The sequence below is a fragment of the Phyllobates terribilis genome, unplaced genomic scaffold (assembly GCF_046119375.1).
Source record: "Phyllobates terribilis strain yellow unplaced genomic scaffold, ASM4611937v1 Scaffold_5__5_contigs__length_657084704, whole genome shotgun sequence".
Taxonomy (NCBI): Eukaryota; Metazoa; Chordata; class Amphibia; order Anura; family Dendrobatidae; genus Phyllobates; species Phyllobates terribilis.
In genome coordinates this window covers 2,504,068-2,525,927 of record NW_027362765.1, presented here as the reverse complement: position 1 = coordinate 2,525,927, position 21,860 = coordinate 2,504,068, and the positions used below count along the sequence as shown (strand labels likewise).

Here is a 21,860-nt window from a genome sequence, read left to right as displayed (position 1 = left end):
GGTTGTTGGTTGGTGTTAGAAAAACTAACACTTCCTTACTTTAGGTAAGGGTACTGTGAGAATAGAGAGGAAAACAATCTTGAATTGTGTGGATAAAACAAAAGCTTATTTAATGTTCATTCAAAAGTGATTACAAAAATGAAGAAATATATTTCATAGCACACAAAAAGAAGTATCAGGTTAGAAGAGAGAAAGGAAACAATTATAGGTTCTTACGTATCCAGTATAGAAGCATGATCCGTGTTGGAGATACTCGAGGAATGAGTGATCTCCCCCATTCATGTCCGGCTCTCCTTATATACCATCTTGCCTCATAGACATACATTGGAGAATATTTTTACAGTTTCATAACCCAATATGGTGACTTGCTGATATATTAGTAGCTTCTATCATATTAGAACAAAACTAGTAACTTGTGACATATGCATTTTGGCTACGTGCACATCACCTCTTGTTGGTATATTTTAAACATATGGCTAGTGACCTTTAAGGATCATTAGTTATCCCCAAATAACCCATATAGACAAGAGTCCTATAGGTTTGACAAAATTAACAGGTTTCTACCAGAATAACTCCAGTCTTTCTCTATATTTGAATCTAAGCATGGTTAGAGCCTAAGCAAGTTAAAGCTTATGTATATTTTTCTATCATAAGAAATTAATATTTTACAGTCCCCCCGATTATGATTTAAAAAATATCATAATCAATCCTAAACTCATTCTCTCATCATTTGTATCACATTCATTCTTTATTCTGAAAACCTTGTATCAACACCTGTATTGAATGTCATCTGAGTTCCCAAAAATCTTCTAAATTAAAAATAAAAATTAAAATCAAAAAGTTATATTTTTTTATTTTAACATTTCTCTTAAAGTATCATCGTTTTAATTTCTGTCTTTATCTTTTTTGTATATTTTCTTAATTTTACACATAATAAAAATCTGATAAAAAAATGCACAGCAAGACCAAAATAAATATGATTATGATTGGATTTGTTAATACATTACCTGCTGCCATTTTTGCTGAAGACTGTGACCAACTTGTTACTGATCTTCCTAGATTTTTCCACCAAGATGAGCCTGACATACTTGTCCACTCATGTTCAATATCACTTAAATGACCTTGTTCATGTCTGAATACAATCTCAGCTTCTTTTAGTTGTTTTGTTAACAAACCTTTGTCTTTCTTTATCTCATTTGTCCACATATCCCAAGGGAAATTATTTATTTGTGACAAATTGAACTGTATCGGAAAGATTTTCAGATTTCTTGTCCCTATTGATGTAATATTAATACTTCCTTCCTTCTTGGAGATAGTTTTCACACTTCCCTCCATACAATCTAAACCTATTGTCAGATTTTCAGCATGTACACAAGATGAGAAGAATGCAGAAACAACTTCTTTTTCGGACATAACCTGGAAACAAATTTTGTTCGAGCTTATTGGAGTCACCAAGTCATGTATCGTGTGTACATTCTCAACTCTGGCATGACATGAGGTATGATTATGGAAACACGAGTTATAAATGACTTTATCCTGTCCAGGTAGACACATTACCTTAGAAACGAAATGTAAGCATGAAGAAATGTCTAATTGTTCCGTGTTTGTACCATCAAATGCAAAATCTGTGTCCTGTAATGGATAATACAGCAATTGTGTATTACTAACAGGAATTCCCAGAACAGTAATAGGAACCATGGTTTCTTCTCTTCCTGATATTGGGATTAGTGATGTTCCTACATAAATGTTCTGTTCACATCCTAACCACTTATTTACCCACAAATCTGTGTGATTTAACGCAAAATTATATTCTGTAGGCAAATTTCTCATTATTCCTAAAAGGGTAATTCCACTTTGCAATGCTTGTGCAATCATTTTCAGATTGGTGGAATATTCAATCTGAATTTCTAGACATGCTGTGGCCACTTGGGATTCCTGCTCACTTTCTATTAGAGCTAAAGTAGCATCTTGTAGATGTGACACTGAAGATCCCAACACAGCAGCCGTGTTCAAAATCATCTTCTCAAGGAGTTGATGCAAACTTTTCTGAATTTTTACCCCTTTACCTCCAATATACCCAATATTTTCCAAATCTGATTTAAGTGTATGAATGTTCATAGTGTTAATTAAACTTCCCACTGTTCCTAATCCCCCCCAAAATACCTTCTAATATCCACCTCTTCTAACCTGTGTTGAAATTCTTTTCCCAAACCATTGTTCTATTCCCATTTCCATGTTGATGAGATGTGACTGACACTGGGGATATCTGGATGAGATTTTCCAACTAGACATGTTAAAAGTCCAGACCATAGTCATCAACACTCCATCCCTTAATAGAGGTTTAGATTGGAATCGATTGATTTGGAAAGGAGTAGATGGTTGAAACCTTGTCTGTGTACATACATTATCTACTGCTGACCAAACATTTACATCTTTACATTGTTTATAATTATTTTTAGTTAAAACGCAACACTGGTAAAGTCCAGAATCCTTAGGAGATGGATTATCTAGAGAAAAAACTAAATTCTTATCCAACCATCTCACATTCCCATATTGACCTCTGTGTATAACATTTGTTGGACCATTTGAAAAACTTCCCAAAAATAATTTGTTTCTGGTCCATTTTAACAAAGACTCGGGAGGTAACTCTAACCTTGTGTTGCATTTCAATAAAAGAGGAGCCATATTTTCATGACGATGTATTGCTTGTGGTGCAACCCTTACTTCTGGAGCGATAGTACTTGTTACTGTAAAAACTACAGATACTTGTACTGATTCTCTGGTTATCTGGAAATTCCATGTTTTTACCCAATCTTCATCTCCTTCTGTAATAGAAAGTAATGAAGGATCCAAAATTTTCCCCAAAAGTTGTGTCTTTAACACAATCTCTGTTTCGGATGTTCTAACTGTCCCTTTTGTGATCATATCATTAGTAATATCACCCGGCCACACAGCTTTCTCTTCACCTCTTATCTCTATATTCCAGTATAACACATCTGTAGGATTGCATTCCCATGTGCCTGTCTTATTATGTATATAATCTCCTTGCAACTGTGTAAATTTAGACTTAGGTCCTATGGTAGCATGTAATATTAAGTGACGTGTATGAAGTGTAGCTCAATACCGCATTTTACACCATAACCCATGCAAATGTTTCCAGTAATATCTACTGAATCGTCCGGTATGTCTTCATCTATTAGATTTTGTAGACTTGATCCTCTTGGTTTCCGTGAATGTAAAGTTCCTTTGATATGTCCATCCACTTCACTAGTATTTGTTCCATGATATAAAATGTCTTCTGCGTAGATTACAATTGAAACAGTACAAAGTAGCAGAAATGTGGTTCCCATCAGATAATAGCTTTTCCTGGGAAACTTTTTCTTTTCTTGAAGGATTGGTGTTGAATCCCTTCCATAAAGGACATGGTATTCCATATTCCAGCTCTTATTGGAATCCATTTCTTCCTAAAAGAAATGCAGTATCATTATTTTGCAATATACAATTTGCATTGATCAACATGTTCCCACAATTTTTGTTGTCTGCGGGTAGTTTTAACCATGTTGGATGCTGGTTGCACTAGGATCATAACTCATCCCATGGTGTCGATTATTTCAAATGGACCTTCCCAGTTACTTTCCCAAGGTCCATTCTTCCTGAAAGTTGTTATCATGACTAGAGCCCCTTTTTTGAATTTGGATTCATATGGTGGCTCCATCCTCTGCATTCTTGATGCAGGATGTGGAAGAATGGTTTTCAAGTTTTCCTGCAACAATTGCAACCATTTGAACCTTGCAACAGCATCTTTTTGAGGTGTGGACAAAAATGGTTCATGTGGGAAAATCAATGGCATTTTCCTTCCTGACATTAGTTCAAAAGGAGTAAACTGAGATGTGGAGGAAGTTGTTCCTCAAACACTCAACAGTACAAAAGGTACTGCATCCACCCAAGTATGACCTTTGTCCAATAACATTTTGGCAATTCTGGATTTTATTGTCCTATTCATCCTTTCCACAATACCAGCAGACTGTGGATGGTATGGTACATGAAACTGTTGTTGTACCCCTAGAAAAGTACAAACCCCTCAATAGTGACCCCTCTCTGTCCACTTCTATGGGAGTAGTGATGTAATGTGTGACCCCGCTCCGTTCACTTCTATGGGAGCAGTGGTGTAAGGTTTGACCCTGCTCCATACATTAGAAACTGTATCTAATCCCATCCTGTATGATACACTCTGCTGAGCTCAATATCTAATCCCATACAGGACTACACTTAGTCCTGTATCTAATAGCAGCATGTGTTACTCTAAGCGTATCTAATCGCGCATGTGATACAGTCCACATATCTAACCCCAGTTTATGATACAGCGAGCAGCACCATCTATCAGGATCAGCTCTGCCGGCCGTCCTCAGTGACACTGTACTTGTCAGTATCGCTGGCGGTCACCAACAAAATGTGCGATATTCCCCAGACCGGTGTATTTAATCCCGTCATTGTGTGCAATAAGCCCCGGACCGGTGTATCTAATCCCATCATTGTGTGCAATACGCCCCGGACTGGTGTATCTAATCCCATCATGTGATACACTACACTGAGCCCTATATCTAGATATGTGTAGTGTATCATGTGCTGTGAATAATCCCACTGTGTGTAACACTCCGTATTGTTATGGTAAATATTTATACTTTGATTTGATTATTATTTTAGACAATTAAATCTACCTACCGTATTTTTTTGGACTATAAGATGCACCCTTATATTTTGGGGTGGAAAATAGAAAAAAATATTTTTTATAAGATGGGGGTCCATTTTATAGTCTGAATAGGTATGGTATCTTACCTGGGGGGCAGTGAAGCGAGGGTCACAGGAGGCAGGGTCCCTCAGGAAGTCGGCGGCTGCAGCAGAAGAGGTCAGATGCTGTGGAGCCTGTGCCTGGCTGAGGCCCTCAGCCTGGCCGATTGCTGGGGCTGAGGCCTGTGGCTGAGGCCTGTGGCTGGGGCTGAGGCCGGGGCCTCGGGCTGGGGCCTGTAGCGGACTGAGCCCGGGGCCTTGGACTGGGGCCTGTACCGTGCTGAGGCCGGGACCTCGGGCTGGTGCCTGTACCGGGCTGCGGCAGGTGCCGGGCAGTGAGCGGCGAATCAGTGCGGACTGCACAGGTTTCCGGTGTGCGCGGCCATCTTCCTAGAGCTGTGATCTACAGGAAAATGGCCGCCAGAGCTACGGTCTGCGCATGCGCCGGCTCGGGCGGCCATTTTCCTGTAGATCACAGCTCTAGAAAGATGGCTGCGCACACCGGAAACCTGCGCAGGCCGCACTGCCTCGCCACCCAACGACGCTCACAGCCCGACACTGGCCCCAGCCCCTGTACCGGCCGGGCACAGGTCCCGGCCCCAGCCGCTCTGCCTCACCTCTGCTGCCGCTGCTACAACCACCGCGATCCTGGAGGGCCCTGCAATCCCACTTCACCACCACCGTAGGTAACGTTCGGACCATAAGACGCACCCCCAATTTTCCTCCCAAATATTGGGGGAAAAAAGTGTGTCTTATGGTCTGAAAAATACCGTATATATATATTTGATAATTTTATATTTTAATATTAGTCTTATAAGTGTTACTCATAAAAGTGATAACACGGCATTGTATGAAATATAGAGCTGTCTTCGTGTTAAGCTTTCCTTTGTTTTTAAAAGTATAGTAAATTGGACAGAGCTGCTTTCAAGGACTGTTATTTCCAATTAAAATACTTTCTTTCTTAGGCAATGTTAGCCACCCCTTTCTTCTGGGGGTGTAATAAAATACTTGTTGCTTGGGTTCTGAAGGCAGACAATAATTGTACACTCAGACACTGGCTGTGTGTTATTTTATTTATCCGATGCATCGTATTCATTTATTTAATTTGAACCAAAAATGGCAGATTTGGAGATAATTATCTCAATCCAAATTCTTGGAAGGACTACAACGACAGTATCTAACCGCAGCTTATGATACAGAGAGCAGCACTAACAGAATTGGCGCGGCCGGCCGTCCTCGGTGACACTATACTTGTCAGTATCACTGGCAGTCACCAACAAAATGGCTCCACACTGTGATCCTAAATTTCATCCTCCCTTATCCTGTTACAAACACCCAGAAAGGGAGGAGAGGAGCGACATCACACACATGTACAGTGTCCATTTTATGACATGATCAGATATCAGAATGATGTCAGTTTGAGGCTAAATACCCTGTCTGACAAGTGATTCTGACAAGTGATTTTAAGTGACTTTTACAACTGTAATAATAATAATAAAAAGTCACTGTTGGGACTTGAACCCCAAATTCTGTATCCAGACACCAGTGCACTAACCACTGAGCTAATAACTCAGTTGAAGTAGGACCTAAGAGTTATATTATTTTCAGTGCAAACCTGATTGAAACTCATTGGGACTTATGCACAGACTGCAAGCAAGCCAAATTCAAATAGCCACGCCCCCTTGAGGAAGCTAGTGCGAAATGCGCATTGGGGCCAGGGGTCACGTGGTAAGTGGGTCCTAACAGCCTTCCTGACCGGTAATAGCATGTAATACATGATTCAACACCGCAAAATGAGATATTCTTGCTTGATTCAGTGAGGTGACACTAGCTGGGGTTTGAGATTTCAGCACAGGGTAACTGTGTACTGGGTACATGAGCACTGATAGTTTGCAGCCTGCATTCATGATTGCACTCGAGGCATAGACTGAGATATGTATATAATGTGCTGTTAAACTGTGACTGTTTTTTTTCTCTGCCTGCTGTTTGCTACCTCCCGTGGAGAGGGGAAGATAAAGCCCTTCTGATTACTAAAAAAGACTGGTGTTAAACTGTTTACTGCAATGTGATTTGATTGATGTTAATGCCACTCAGGATATACACTTGTAAACCTGCAAACCACCCCAATTGATCAGTTCATCATTTACTACGGTTCACTGTCTGTTAAATAACTGTTTTTAATTGTTTGTCAGCATATATGTAAAATAAATGGATTTATACTTTTTCACAAAAATTGCGGCATGTGTAATCACTCTGTTTTTTTAAATAAAATGCTTAATAAGGGCGTTAGCATGATTTATATCAAAGTCTGGTTCTTTTTGTGGTATATTCAAATTCAAATGATATTTGATTTTGATGTGTGAGTCTGATGTGTGACTTTCTTCAAACATCAGAATCACAATGACTTTTAGTCACCCGGAGTATTTTCATGGTTGATCTCATAAGACAAAAAAGCTTCCAGTTGCTATCACTTGCCTGGATAGCTCAATGGTAAGGCATCAGCCTCTGAAGCTACAGTGTCACAGATCAAATCCCAATAGAAATATTACTATTATTTTTTTTAAATTATGCCTGTTTAGCACACAAACTACAGGGATGTTTTACTTTTAATATCTGACATTTTGATTGCCATCCTGACGTGCTAAGAGTTTCAGACATGTTGTCTATTTGCATGGTAAATTACATAGCCAAACTAAATTGGGAGGCACTAATTTACTACATATCTATTTCCAAGTGACTGTACATTTGCATAATTTCTGTAGTTTGTGTGCTAAACAGACATAGTTTAAAAATAATAATATTCCTAGTGGGATTTGAACAATGACACTGTAGTTTCAGAGGCTGATGCCTTACCATTGAGCTATCCAGGCAAGTGATAGGAGCTGGCAGCTTTTCTTGTCTTATGAGATTCACCATGAAAATACTCAGGGTAACTAAAAGTCATTGTGATTCTCATTCTGAAGTTTGAAGAAAGTCACACATCAGACTCACACATCAAAATCAAACATCATTTGAATTTGGCTTGCTTGCAGTCTGTGCATAAGTCCCAATGAGTTTCATTATTATTACAGTTGTAAAAGTCATTTGTCAAAATCACTTTTCAGAATCACTTGTCAGGATCACTTGTCAGACAGGGTATTTAGCCTCAAACATCATTCTGATGTTTGATTTTGATATCTGATCATATCCTAAAATTGACACTGTACTACAGAGACCCCTGTACAGAAATATTAGGGCTCCAGCGACATCACATCTATTATACAGAGAATAGCGCTATCTCCATAGCTTTGTACACAAGGACATAGACATCAGACAAGGTCCTCATATTCAGGCAGCTTCTATTTTACTCCAACCCTCTTTATAAGAACAAGATCAGAGTCTCGTTATACCGAGCAGAGAAGCTCCAGGGACAAAGACCCCGTCTGGTCCTAACACGCTGGGGGCCGGAGTATTCAGCCACGGGGCCCGGATTCTCTCATTTGCGGCCCCAGCGTTTCTTGTAGAATAAATCCCTTTCTCATCCAGTCCTGTAGTAATGACTTTGTTATCAGGTTTTGTAGGAGGGTTCGTCTGACTCCATCTTATGTTATCAATATCTGTGCGAGAAACTTAAGACGTCCGAGCGCAGTTTTACCGAGTGTCCAGTGTCAGTTCTTCTACAGTCTGATAAAGAGCCGCAGTGTCTCTGTCCTAACCTGGGAGTATACAGCCGTACATACCCGGCTCCGTACACCTTGTACACACATGGCTCCGCTGTGTACACCGCTCCGTACACGCGCGGCTCCGCTCCGTACGCCTCATACACGCGCGGCTCCTCTCCGTACGCCTCATACACGCGCGGCTCCGCTCCGTACGCCTCGTACACGTGCGGCTCCGCTCCGTACGCCTCGTACACACGCGGCTCCGCTCCGTACCCCTCGTACACACGCGGCTAGGCTCCGTACGCCTCATACACGCCCGGCTCCGCTCCGTACGCCTCGTACACGCCCGGCTCCGCTCCGTACCCCTCGTACACGCGCGGCTACGCTCCGTACACCTCGTACACACGCGGCTCCGCTCCGTACACCTCGTACACACGCGGCTACGCTCCGTACACCTCGTACACACGCGGCTACGCTCCGTACACCTCGTACACACGCGGCTCCGCTCCGTACACCTCGTACACACGCGGCTACGCTCCGTACACCTCGTACACACGCGGCTCCCCTCCGTACACCTCGTACACGCGCGGCTCCGCTCCGTACGCCTCGTACACGCGCGGCTCCGCTCCGTACGCCTCGTACACACGCGGCTCCGCTCCGTACCCCTCGTACACACGCGGCTAGGCTCCGTACGCCTCGTACACGCCCGGCTCCGCTCCGTACCCCTCGTACACGCGCGGCTACGCTCCGTACACCTCGTACACACGCGGCTCCGCTCCGTACACCTCGTACACACGCGGCTACGCTCCGTACACCTCGTACACACGCGGCTCCGCTCCGTACACCTCGTACACACGCGGCTACGCTCCGTACACCTCGTACACGCGCGGCTCCCCTCCGTACACCTCGTACACGCGCGGCTCCGCTCCGTACGCCTCGTACACGCGCGGCTCCGCTCCGTACGCCTCGTACACACGCGGCTCCGCTCCGTACCCCTCGTACACACGCGGCTAGGCTCCGTACACCTCGTACACGCGCGGCTCCGCTCCGTACACCTCGTACACGCGCGGCTCCGCTCCGTACACCTCGTACACGCGCGGCTCCGCTCCGTACACCTCGTACACGCGCGGCTCTGCTCCGTACACCTCGTACACGCGCGGCTACGCTCCGTACACCTCGTACACACGCGGCTACGCTCCGTACACCTCGTACACGCGCGGCTCCGCTCCGTACACCTCGTACACGCGCGGCTCCGCTCCGTACACCTCGTACACGCGCGGCTCCGCTCCGTACACCTCGTACACGCGCGGCTCCGCTCCGTACACCTCGTACACGCGCGGCTACGCTCCGTACACCTCGTACACGCGCGGCTACGCTCCGTACACCTCGTACACACGCGGCTCCGCTCCGTACACCTCGTACACACGCGGCTCCGCTCCGTACACCTCGTACACACGCGGCTCCGCTCCGTACACCTCGTACACACGCGGCTCCGCTCCGTACACCTCGTACACACGCGGCTCCGCTCCGTACACCTCGTACACACGCGGCTCCGCTCCGTACACCTCGTACACACGCGGCTCCGCTCCGTACACCTCATACACACGCGGCTCCGCTCCGTACACCTCGTACACACGCGGCTCTGCTCCATACACCTAGTACACACGCGGCTCCGCTCCGTACACCTCGTACACACGCGGCTCTGCTCCGTACGCCTCGTACACACGCGGCTCCGCTCCGTACACCTCGTACACACGCGGCTCTGCTACATCCACACTGTAAACCCCTCCTGACCCCACACATAAACTTCAGCTCACCCAGCACCATGACAACCAGCACAGCAGAGTCCTGCATCCACTGAGGCCCCTGATCATGTGACCCCTGACTCCTCCCCTCCTGTGACCTCATCACAGCTCCTGTGCGCACAGAGCAGCCATATATGTGGTGGCGGCTCTGCAGGTGGAGGTATGTGGAGACCCCCATTACTGGGTGCAGGGGGCATTAACCCCTTCAGCATGGAGACTCTTTTGGGGTCTCTGTGTGGTGTGAACAGTGAGGTAACAGCTGTGGACAGAATGCGGCTTAGCTGGTTCCCGTCCACATTAGATCCATTCAGACGACTGCAGGATGAAGGACAGAAGCCCAGAGAAGTCCTCACACAGCGCCATTATTCCTCTCCTAGCTCCAGCGCAGTAATGTAGATACTGGTGATTATCTCTCCATTACTGGATCGAGTATCGGGGGAGTTGTAGTCCGCCCCCCGTATGTCTTGTGTCTGTTATACGGCCAATGTACATTCGGGCATTGCCTGCCATACACTGTAGTGCTGTAGCCATGTTTTCTACTGGCATTACTGCGATTGGCCGGCCACATCTTGTTATCGGTAGTGATGAGAGAACATGCTCCGATAAGGAACTAAAGGGTGCAACTTTATAATATTTAGGGGGAGGGAGTGGACATTAATCTAAGCACTCCCTCCTATAACAACTCTCCTTGAACTACTATACTTTCTGAGGACAGTGGGCCGAGCATCGCATTGCGGGGGTCTTTCGGTAAGAGCCAAGAACTAGTGATCAGCGAATGGTCTTTAGATAAGGGGTTAACCGAGCACGCTCGAGCACAACTGAGTATCATTGGAGCGCTCCTATATTATGTTCGAGTCCCTGTGTCTGCATGATTTGCGGCTGTTAAACAGCTTCAACACGTGAGGATTCCCTAACAAACAGGCAATCCCTGCATGTGTTGAGGCTGTCTAACATTTAAAAAAATGATGTGGAGTTCCCCCCCTATTTTTGATGACCAGCTAAGGTAAAGAAAACAGCTTGGGACTGATATTATCCAGCTGGGAAGGTCCATGGATATTGGCCCCTTCCAGCCTAAAAATACCAGTCCACAGCAGCCCCAGAATTGGAAAATCCAATTAGATGCGACAAATTTTGGCACTTTGCCTGCCTCTTCCCAATTGCCCTGGTATGTTGGCAACCGGGGTAATATTTTTTGGGTTTACATCAGCTGTGTATTGTCAGCTGTTATCAATTGTAACAGTTAGTATTAGAGAAGCGTCTATCAGGCACCCCCATTACAAACCCAGTAAACTAAAAGAAAAAAAACAAACAAAAATATTTTTTTTTAGAAAACAACTCCCCGACAGACAACAGAGGAATAAAGTTCAGAGAAGAAGCTTCATAGAAATACGTTGATGTTACAGACGTCATTTAACCCCTTGGGAGAAAGTGATTCCAGGGAGTAAATCCAGAACACGTCTCTGTAGAAGTTTACAGCGTTGTGATTGTGAATCCGCTGCGGTCATCTCTTCTAACACCGACCATCGGAGATCAGAACTTTTATCACCATCTCTGAGAAATGTCTGGCCACGGTGGTCTCAACAAACTTCTGCTCTTCTTCATTCTTTTTCTTGCAGGGGCCGCAGTGGATTTCATCCTAGACTCATAGAGCCGAATAGAGGAGCCATGTTCCTTCAGTCTGATTGTAATTGATCGTGGTGTTTGTCCAATGTCCACTTTAAAGAAATTGTCCACTACTTTATATGAACCCCCCAACTTATCCCCCCAGGGCCCAGAATGTTTTTGCAAATACCTTGCTGTGCCTTTTCTGCCTCTGAGCGGCGCTATCGCTGGCCGCTCAGAGGCATCACGTGACGTGATGTCACGTCAAGTGAGGTGTGACATCAGTGACGCGCTCCCCGCAGTGGATGCTGGGCTGTGGGCGGGGTTACCCCGTGCGTCACACCCAGCATCCACCGCGTGCTTTCCCAGTAAATGAGGAGAGGGAGAGTGCGCGGTGGATACCGGGTGTGATGCGCAGGGTAACCCCGCCCACAGCCCAGCATCCACCGTGGAACACAGAAGTGAGTACCCCCTGCTGCAGCCGGAACATGACGTGACATCAGATGTCAGAGCCGGCTGAACCGGGAGGTCACGTGATGCCTGTGAGCGGCCAGTGATAGCGCCGCTCACAGGCAGAAAAGGCACCACAAAGTATTTAGAGAAACACTTCCCTGGGGGAATACATTGAGGGATCATATAAAGTAGTGGACAACCCCTTTAACACAAGGGCACTTTACTGAGTAATTCACACCAGAAATATAGCCAGTAAAAACCACCAATATCCACATGTGTCCCTTCTAATTGGTGGGAAAACTATCACCTCTAATAATCCTCACACAGTTCTGGAATGACAAACACTGAAAAGTGCCCCTTTATGGATTTGAAAGAAAGTCTGTTTAGACACTTTAGCTTAATAATATCAGCTCTAATCAAATGGTTAGATAGTGATTTACCTGAAGATTCACAAATTGTGGGGTTGTTTTGAAAATGTTATATTTAGGGTGTTTTTGTGAAGGAATCATGTATTGCTCCCATAGTACAGTGCCCCTTTCATGGCCCCCACACACAGTATACTGTTCCCCCTAGTACCACCATCCACCCACACACTGTATAATGTCTGCACACTACCTCCATCCCCAATTGTATTTTTTGGGGGTGTTTGTCATGTAATATATGGAAACCTACCGTATTTGCCGGAGTATAAGACGACTGGGTGTATAAGATGACCCCAACTTTTCCAGTTAAAATAAAGGATTTGGGATATACTCGCCGTATAAGACTACCCCTCTTCTAACGCAAATACGGTAAAAATTAAAAAAAAAAATCAGATTTGATTTCAATATGGTAATTTTAAAGTGATGAACCTTACCGGCGATTGGCTGGTTGTTGTATACAAATCCTGCTTGGATTGGTCAGCTCTCCCTGCCTGTCCAGCCCTCCCTGTCTCCAAGACTATCAGTGGAAACGATGAAGGCTAGCACTCAACAAAGTGGAAAGGCACGGTCCTAGTGAAGGGAGCCAGTGGTTCCGTCAGTAAAAATCACTGCACACGTAGAGAGGTATGGTATGCTTTAGGTGAAACTTTATTTAAAGGGTGATGCTTGCGGCGACTAGTGGACGTTTCGGCCAAGTGTTGGCCGAAACGTCCACTAGTTGCCTCAAGCATCACCCTTTAAATAAAGTTTCACCTAAAGCATACCATACCTCTCTACGTGTGCAGTGATTTTTACAGTTTTTTCCAAGACTATCAGAGCGGTAGCACATCCCTCTGGCCCTTGTATCATTACTGGTACCTCCTTCTCTGCCTCTCTGATCTCGCTCCTGAGGACTACAGTGACGAGGTGAGGGGGACGCCTGCAGCTTGCTTCACTTACACTTTCCCGGTGAGGCGCCCCCTCACCTCATCACTGCAGTCCTCAGGAGCGAGATCAGAGAGGCAGAGAAGGAGGTACCAGTAATAGGATACAAGGGCGGTCCAGAGGGATGTGCTACCGCCCTGATAGTCTTGGAGACAGGGAGGGCTTATAAATTACCATAAATACCGTATTTTTTGGACTATAAGACGCACCGGACCATAAGACTCACCTAGGTTTTAGAGGATGAAAATAGAAAAAAATGTAAGCAAAAAATTATTATTATGATTATTATTAATTTATATAGCGCCATTGATTCCATGGGGGTTACATACAAAATAAGAATATCACTACAGTAAACAAAGTAACAATGATAGACTGGTACGGAGGGAAGAGGGCCCTGCCCTTGCGGGCTTACATTCTACGGGAATAGGGAGGAGACAGTAGGTTGGGGGGTTGCAGTAGTAGTAGCTTCGGCGTTGTTGAGGAGGCAGCGAGGTCATTGCAGGCTGTAAGCTTTCTTGAAGAGATTGGTTTTCAGGTTCCGTCTGAAGGATCCGGATGTGGTGGATAATCGGACGTGTTGAGGCACAGAATTCCATAGGATGGGGGATATTCGGGAGAAATCTTGGAGGCGATTGCGTGAGGAACGGATAAGTGTGGAGGAGAAAAGGAGGTCGTGGGAGGACCGGAGGTTACGTGAGGGAATATATCGGGAGATTAGTTCAGAGATATACGGAGGAGAGAGGTTATGGATGGCTTTGTAGGTCAGTGTTAGTAGTTTGAACTGGATGCGCTGGGCAATTAGGAGCCAGTGAAGCGATTTGCAAAGGGGCTTAGCAGAGGAGTAGCGAGGCGAGAGATGAACGAGTCGTGCAGCGGAGTTGAGGATGGACTGGAGGGGTGCGAGAGTGTTAGCAGGGAGGCCACAGAGGAGGATGTTGCAATAGTCGAGGCGGGAGATGATGAGGGCATGCACAAGCAGTTTAGTAGAGTTAGAGTTGAGGAAAGGACGGATTCTGGAAATGTTTTTGAGCTGGAGGCGACAGGAGGTGGCGAGAGCTTGGATGTAGGGTTTGAAGGACAGGGCAGAGTCAAGGGTTACTCCGAGGCAGCAGATTGTCGGTACAGCGGAAAGAGTGATGTCGTTTATTATGATAGATAGATCAGGTGGGGAAGATATGAGAGATGGGGGAAAGATAAAAAAAATGTGTTCACGATGTACTTTTAAGGGGGAGGGGGTCTTCTGCTGACACTAGTATAGGGGTAATGTCCCCCAATTCTGACAATATCCGCCATCCTGGTATATATGCCCCCCCCCTTCCTTTTATACGTGGCAATCCCCCATCCTGGTATGCATGGAACCCCTCCATCCTGGTATGCATGGCACCCCTCATCCCTGTCCTGGTATGCATGGGACCCCTCATCCCTGTCCTGGTATGCATGGCACCCCTCATCCCTGTCCCGGTATGCATGGCACCCCTCATCCCTGTCCCGGTATGCATGGCACCCCTCATCCCTGTCCCGGTATGCATGGCACCCCTCATCCCTGTCCCGGTATGCATGGCACCCCTCATCCCTGTCCCGGTATGCATGGCACCCCTCATCCCTGTCCCGGTATGCATGGCACCCCTCATCCCTGTCCCGGTATGCATGGCACCCCTCATCCCTGTCCTGGTATGCATGGTCCCCCTAATCCCCATTATGCTGCACATAAAAAAAAATAAACACTCCTACTCAACTTTCTTCTCTCTCCTCCAGCACTGCATCCTGTCTGCCTGCACTGATCTCTCCATGTGAGCTGCGCATGACGTCACTACGATTCGCGGCTCACAAGGAGAGCTCAGCTGCCGGAAGTCACTGCTCCCCACGCCGGGACTGTGTGCGCAGGGAGCAGTGACTTCACTCTCCTTCATAGCTGGTACACAGAGGAGCCGCGCTGCGGCTCCTGCTGCTGCCGGCTATCTCCTGTGCCCGCTCATTAAAGGGCATGAATATTCACCCCCTCCCCACACCCATGGGCGTAGAGAGAGGTTGAATATTCATGTCCTTTAACAGCCGGCACAGGTGATTCCGGCAGTAGCAGGAGCCGCAGCGTAGCTACACTGTGTACCACTATTAAAGAGCATGAATATTCACCCCCTCCCCACACCCATGGGCGTAGAGAGAGGTTGAATATTCATGTCCTTTAACAGCCGGTACAGGCGATTCCGGCAGCAGCAGGAGCCGCAGCGTGGCTACACTGTGTACCGCTATTAAAGAGCATGAACATTCAGTGCTCCCCATGGGCATGGGGAGCACTGAATATTCATTTTCAATAGCAGCGGGGACAGTGTAGGCTGCAGCAGGTGGCTGCTGCCTCCTGTGCCCCGCTCCTCCACCGCTGCCGCTCCCCCCACACACCACACATTATATATATTTATATATATATATATATATATATATATATATATATATATACCCCCAACATTCGGAGTATAGGAGTATACGCCCTATACGATGACACCCGGCGTATAAGACGACTTCTGACTTTTGAGAAGATTTTCAGGGGTTAAAAAGTCGTCTTATACACCAATCCGGTACATGAAAATGCTAAAAAACTCCTATCATATCCAGAGAAAAAAATACATTGTACATGGAGAGTTTGGCATCAAATACCTCCTATCTTGATGTTCTTACAAACAAACTTTTATAAATGTCTCAAACTTCTGTGTGTGAATCAGACCTGAGATCTAACGTTACTAGATGTAAAGAAGAAAACTAAATAGTATAAAATAGTAAATCTCATATGTTTCCCTTATTATCTCCAGTGATTTTATTATTACACAGGATTTTTATGAATTTACATCGGCTCATGTTCTTCTCATTCAGGTCTCTACAATATCGGATCCTTTAAATAAGAAAAATTTTCTGATTCATCTATTAAGCATGGATATGGACAGGGACAAGATGGCGGAGAGGATATTACACCTCACCCTAGAGATCCTCTTCTGGCTTACTGGAGAGGTGAGAGATTCTGATGACGTCACATTACATCATTCTTATCTATGGGAATAACATATGGACAGAACTGGAGAGGTGAGGACTCTGGAAATGTCTGTAGTGAGGTTTATTAATGTGTCTCTCCATTACCAGGATTACACAGTAGTGAAGAAGACCTCTAGTGAGCGCTGTCAGGACCCTATGTCTGAGGGATGGGGAAGACCCCTGAGCCCAATCACAGGGCCTCCACCACACCCCCTGATACATGAGGACATCAATGACCAGAAGACCCTAGATCTCACCTACAAGATGATTGAGCTGCTGACTGGAGAGGTGACACTGCTGGGAATGCTGGGACATTATACAGTAACGCTATGAAGGGATCGGGGAGATGACGGTATCATTGTATGTGTCAGGTTCCTATAAGATGTCAGGATGTCGCTGTCTATTTCTCCATGGAGGAGTGGGAGTATTTAGAAGGACACAAAGATCTGTACAAGGACGTCATGATGGAGGTTCCCCAGCCCCTCACATCACCAGGTAATAGACAGGACTAAATACACACAGCCTATAATTATCTGTATGTAAAGAATTAATTCAGTCCCTGTATGTGTCTCCTCCAGATCTGTCCAGTAAGAGGACAACACCAGAGAGATGTCCCCGTCCTCTTCTTCCACAGGACTGTAAACAAGAAGATCCCAATATTCCTCAGGATCATCAGGTAGATGGAGAGAAGATGTCTTGAGGTCTCCCCTATGATGTGTAGATGGCTGTGAAGGTCTTGTGTTCAGTCTTGTTTTATCCACCAGTATTATGTGTTTTATATTTGTGTAATGAGAACGGTGGAGATGGCAGGATTAGAGCTGATCATAGATGTGACTTCTTCATCTGTCTGTGACTTTTACAATATTTGTTTCAGGGTGAAGATCTGACCCATATTAATACTACAGAGACATATGTGAGGGGTGATGAGCGGTGTAAAGAGGAGATTCCTACATATGACTACCCAGGTGAGTAGTAACCACTAAATGCAGAGAAGTCACAGATTCTTCTCAGATAATAGCACTGCTGGAATAGGTGAACAAGTAGGGTCCATTCAAATAGCAAATGAAACTTGGCACTCAAACAGGCATAATTTTAATGTATTTAATTGCAGTCCAACACGGGTACAATTGTTTTGGTCCTCAAGACCTTCATCAGTGTGTACTGCAGCATAAAGACCAAAAAATTAAAAACTACATATATCAGACAAAAACTTAAAAAGTACCGTATTTTTCGGTCTGTAAGACGCACCTAGGTTTTAGAGGAGGAAAATAGAAAAAAAAATGTAAGCAAAAAATGTGGTCATGATGCCCTGTTAAGTCGTGGTGAATATTCATGGCCTTTAATAGTGGGGACGCTGACAGCCGAGCGCAGCAGGAGCCGCGCTGCGGCTACAGCGTGCGCACTATTAGGGAGAATGAATGCTCACTGCTCCCCACGCACAGAGTCCCAGCGTGAGGAGCGGTGACTATTCCGCCACAGAGCTGGACACAGCACTGGAGGAGAGAGAAGGTGAGTATGAAAGTTTTTTTTTTTTTCTGTGCAGCGTGAGGGGGATCAGGGGATGCCAAGCATACCTGGATGAGGGGACCATACATACAGGGATGAAGGGGGCCATGCATACAGGGATGAGGGGGGCCATACCTACAGGGATGAGGGGGGCCATACCTACAGGGATGAGGGGGGGCCATGCCTACAGGGATGAGGGGGGGCCATGCCTACAGGGATGAGGGGGGGCCATGCCTACAGGGATGAGGGGGGGCCATGCCTACAGGGATGAGGGGGGGCCATGCCTACAGGGATGAGGGGGGCTATGCCTACAGGGATGAGGGGGGCTATGCCTACAGGGATGAGGGGGGCCATACATACAGGGATGAAGGGGACCATGCATACAGGGATGAGGGGGGCCATGCATACAGGGATGAGTGGGGCCATACATACAGGGGGCCATACATACAGGGTGCCATACTTACCAGGAGCCGCGCTGCAGGCACAGTGTGCCGGTTATTAAGGAAAATGAATATTCACTGCTCCCCACGCCCATGGACGTGGGGAGCAGTGAATATTAATTTTCTTTAGTAGTGGGCACAGTGTAGGCTGCCGCAGGCGGCTGCTTCCTCCTGTGCACCGCTACTCCGTCACTGTCACTTCCCCCACATCCCCCACCACTCACAGCCACAGTATTTTATGTATATCGGACTATAAGATGCACCCCCCACTTTCCTCCAAAATTTTGGAGGAAAAAAGTGCTCCTTATAGTCCAAAAAATACGGTACTAGAAATAAACTGTCATAAGGTATTTCTGAAATTCAAAAACATTGCAATAGAGTGCACATAATGGCTGTATAATAAGTGTGACCTACCAGACTGCTAGGAATATAGTTAAAGGTAAAAGCAGGAAGGACACAGTGTCTCAGTGGAAAGACAGGATCTAGGGAGACAAACAGCCATAAGAACATCAGCCCCATAGGGAATTATCCAATAGGGACCAGCAGATATATGTAGAAACATACCCAGTAGTGAGAGCAGGAAGTATGACAGGCGTGGAACATGGTATCTGCCACTGGTTCCTAAGGTCGCCATGTCAAGGGAGGAGAAAGCCTAGTATATGTGGTCAGAGGGCTGGAACTAATGTCCCAGGAGACCAATCAGGGTGAACCGCTGGTGTAACATTCCTGGAAGTGGACTGAAGTGTTAGAAGGCGGTGTCTGGATAGCAGTGACGTCAGGAAGTGACGCCGTGTCATACGCTGCTATCAATTGCCTGAAGGCATAGGAGGCGTGACTGGAGAAACTGAGCGCGAATGTGCGTTCCACGGTGCAGAACGTGCATGTCAGAGGCTGCGTCCTGCGTTCCAACAGCAGGAAGACTGTGTTCTGAGTGGGTGGAGTGCGTTCCAGAACAGGGGAGTTTGCGTTCCACTGTGGGATGAAGGATGGAAGCCGTGCAGGACTATAGGACAAAAGAATAATAAGCCTGGAAATATGACAGGAGGTGAACAGGTATAAGTGGATCAGCCTGTGGGCCGTGGAGGATGATGATCAGTGATTAAAATAAGGAGAAGCCGTTCTACAACATAAAGAATGCAAAATTAGTACCATGATAATGAAAGAAAATTAATCTCTCTAAAATGACATGCAAATACTGTATCTCAAAGCACATATATGTACACTCCCAACAGTGAAAAACTCAAGGCTGACAACAATGTGGTACAACTTATGCAGTTCTCTCTAAAATTATCACAGGAATGACAATTAAACATATTCCCTATTGAGCCCCCTGGGGGTAAGGGTTTGAAGTTCATGGATCTAAAAGGTCTCCCTTATCTTCAGTAGGCGTGCACGGTCTCCTCCGCGTCTAGGGGAAAGCACCTGTTCAATGACCTGGAACTTGAGTTGAGATATGTTATGGCCTAATGTAACAAAATGTTGTAGCAAGAGTGTAGTAGATTCTTGCATCTAATTGTGGACTTATGCTTGTGGTTGTATCGTGTCACCAATGTATGCCAGACCACAAGGGCATTTAATGAAGTATAATATGAAGTTGGTGTAACAGGTAAAATACCCTTTGACCGGGTATTGTTTACCAGTATGGGGATGGTAAATGGTGTTCCCATGTAGGATGTTGTTGCATTGGTGGCACTGCAAGCAGGGGAAGGTCCCCCTCTTAGGAATTTGTAAAAAATGTTGTTTAACCCAGGTATGTGTGAGGCCCACGTCGGCACAAACTAGTCAATCCTTGAGATTGGGTGCCTGTTTGAAACATGGAAAAAATGGTTGTTGGAACTCTGGGATGTGGGGATAAGCAGATTGTAGAATGTTTCAATGTCTCAGGATGGCTTTGTGCAAGATGTATGCGAACGGATGGTAAGTGTGGACAAATAGAATCTGGTTCATGGTTTTAGGATGGGTGTGAGCTGAAGGTGTGTTATGTTGGTGTAGGATTTCAGGGGGATAGCCCCTTTCCTCAAATTTGTGGCACATTTCCGGTAACCTCTGTGAGTGTAATTGATCATTACTCACTATCCTATTTACCCGCTGGAAATGGGATTTTGGAATTGACCGTTTCATTTGTAAAGAGTGATTACTCGTAAAGTGTAAGAGACCGTTTTGATCGGTAGGTTTTGTGTATGTCAGTGGTTAGTAATCCTTGTTGGTCCTTGAGGACCATGGTATCCAGGAAACTGATTTGATGAGAACTGTGAGTCATGGTAAAGCCCAGGTCTGTCCAGGAGGAGTTCAAAAGGTCATAGAATTCATTTAGAGATTCCTGTGGACACCCCTCATATGCAAAAAATGTCATCGATGTAACGTTTCCATGCGATGGAGTGAGTATGGAAGAATAGATTGGAGTAAACTATTTGGGCTTCGAAGGTGGCCATATAACAGTTTGCATAAGGGGGGCCATGTCAGAGCCCATTGCTGTCCCTTTAGTCTGTAGGAAGTAAGTATCTTGGAACAAGAAATAATTTTTGTTAAGAACTAAGGTCAGGAGTTCAATGCAAAGTTCAATGATCTGTCTGTGACTCAAGCAACAGACTGTGTACAGCATGTATACCTTTGGAGTGTGGAATGCCCGTATAGAGGCTGTTGATATCAAAAGAAACCAAGATGCATTTAGTGGGGGACACATTTTAGGTCAGTGATAAAACTGAGAAAAGCTCCTGTATCTAGTAAAAAGGAGGGACTTTTTTTTTAATTAAAGGTGTCAATATTTTGTCTATGAAAATTGCTAAAGGTGAAAGAAGCAAATCTGTTGAGGTTACTATAGGACGACCGCGAGGATGGTCAAGGCTTTTGTGAATTTTGAGGAGTACATAAAAGGCAAGTGTGATGGGATGTTGCTTAGTGAGAAAATCACGTGCCTTACTATCAATCACTCCTCTGGAGAGAAAATGTTCCATCACAGATGCTATTGCAGTCCTGACTTGATGTGTTGAGTCATGGGGTAGTCGTTGGTATGTGGAGTTATCGTTAAGTTGTCTACTGACTTCCAGGAGATAATCCCCTTTATACATCACTACTATGGCGCCCCCTTTGTCTGCCGGTTTGATGATAAGATTGCTCTCTTCCTGAAGGCTTCTGAGGACCTGACTGTTAAGGGGAGAAATATTGGACTGGTAATGAAGCAGCCCTTTATCTACCTTGGAACTTTAGTCCTGAAAGGCACTATCCACAAAACCAATGAAGGTCTCGAGCGCGTATAAG

General features: G+C 45.6%; 2 protein-coding genes across 2 annotated transcripts in view; one reads left to right on the top strand and one right to left on the bottom strand.

Annotated features, from left to right (window-relative positions):
- Nucleotides 1-609: 609 nt before the first annotated feature.
- Nucleotides 610-10,312, bottom strand: LOC141271697 (uncharacterized). The gene is made up of 2 exons (XM_073681773.1): nt 10,247-10,312; nt 610-3,464 (listed from the first exon to the last, which is right to left on the bottom strand). Exon 2 carries the CDS (start codon nt 2,116-2,118, stop codon nt 925-927), a length of 1,194 nt encoding a protein of 397 aa, XP_073537874.1. The 5' UTR covers nt 2,119-3,464; nt 10,247-10,312; the 3' UTR covers nt 610-924.
- A 21-nt stretch (nt 10,313-10,333) lies between these two features.
- Nucleotides 10,334-21,860, top strand: part of LOC141271696 (uncharacterized) — a 34,554-nt gene continuing 23,027 nt past the window's right edge. Inside the window, exons 1-6 of the mRNA XM_073681772.1 lie at nt 10,334-10,394; nt 16,501-16,635; nt 16,765-16,944; nt 17,028-17,151; nt 17,235-17,332; nt 17,531-17,621. Of these exons, the coding sequence (XP_073537873.1) occupies nt 16,558-16,635; nt 16,765-16,944; nt 17,028-17,151; nt 17,235-17,332; nt 17,531-17,621 (571 nt within the window). The 5' untranslated portion in view covers nt 10,334-10,394; nt 16,501-16,557. The remainder of the gene's footprint in view (nt 10,395-16,500; nt 16,636-16,764; nt 16,945-17,027; nt 17,152-17,234; nt 17,333-17,530; nt 17,622-21,860) is intronic.

Bases quoted from the DNA above. Each gene is read 5' to 3' on its own strand.
- LOC141271697 (XM_073681773.1), bottom strand. From the start codon at position 2,118: ATGAACATTCATACACTTAAATCAGATTTGGAAAATATTGGGTATATT.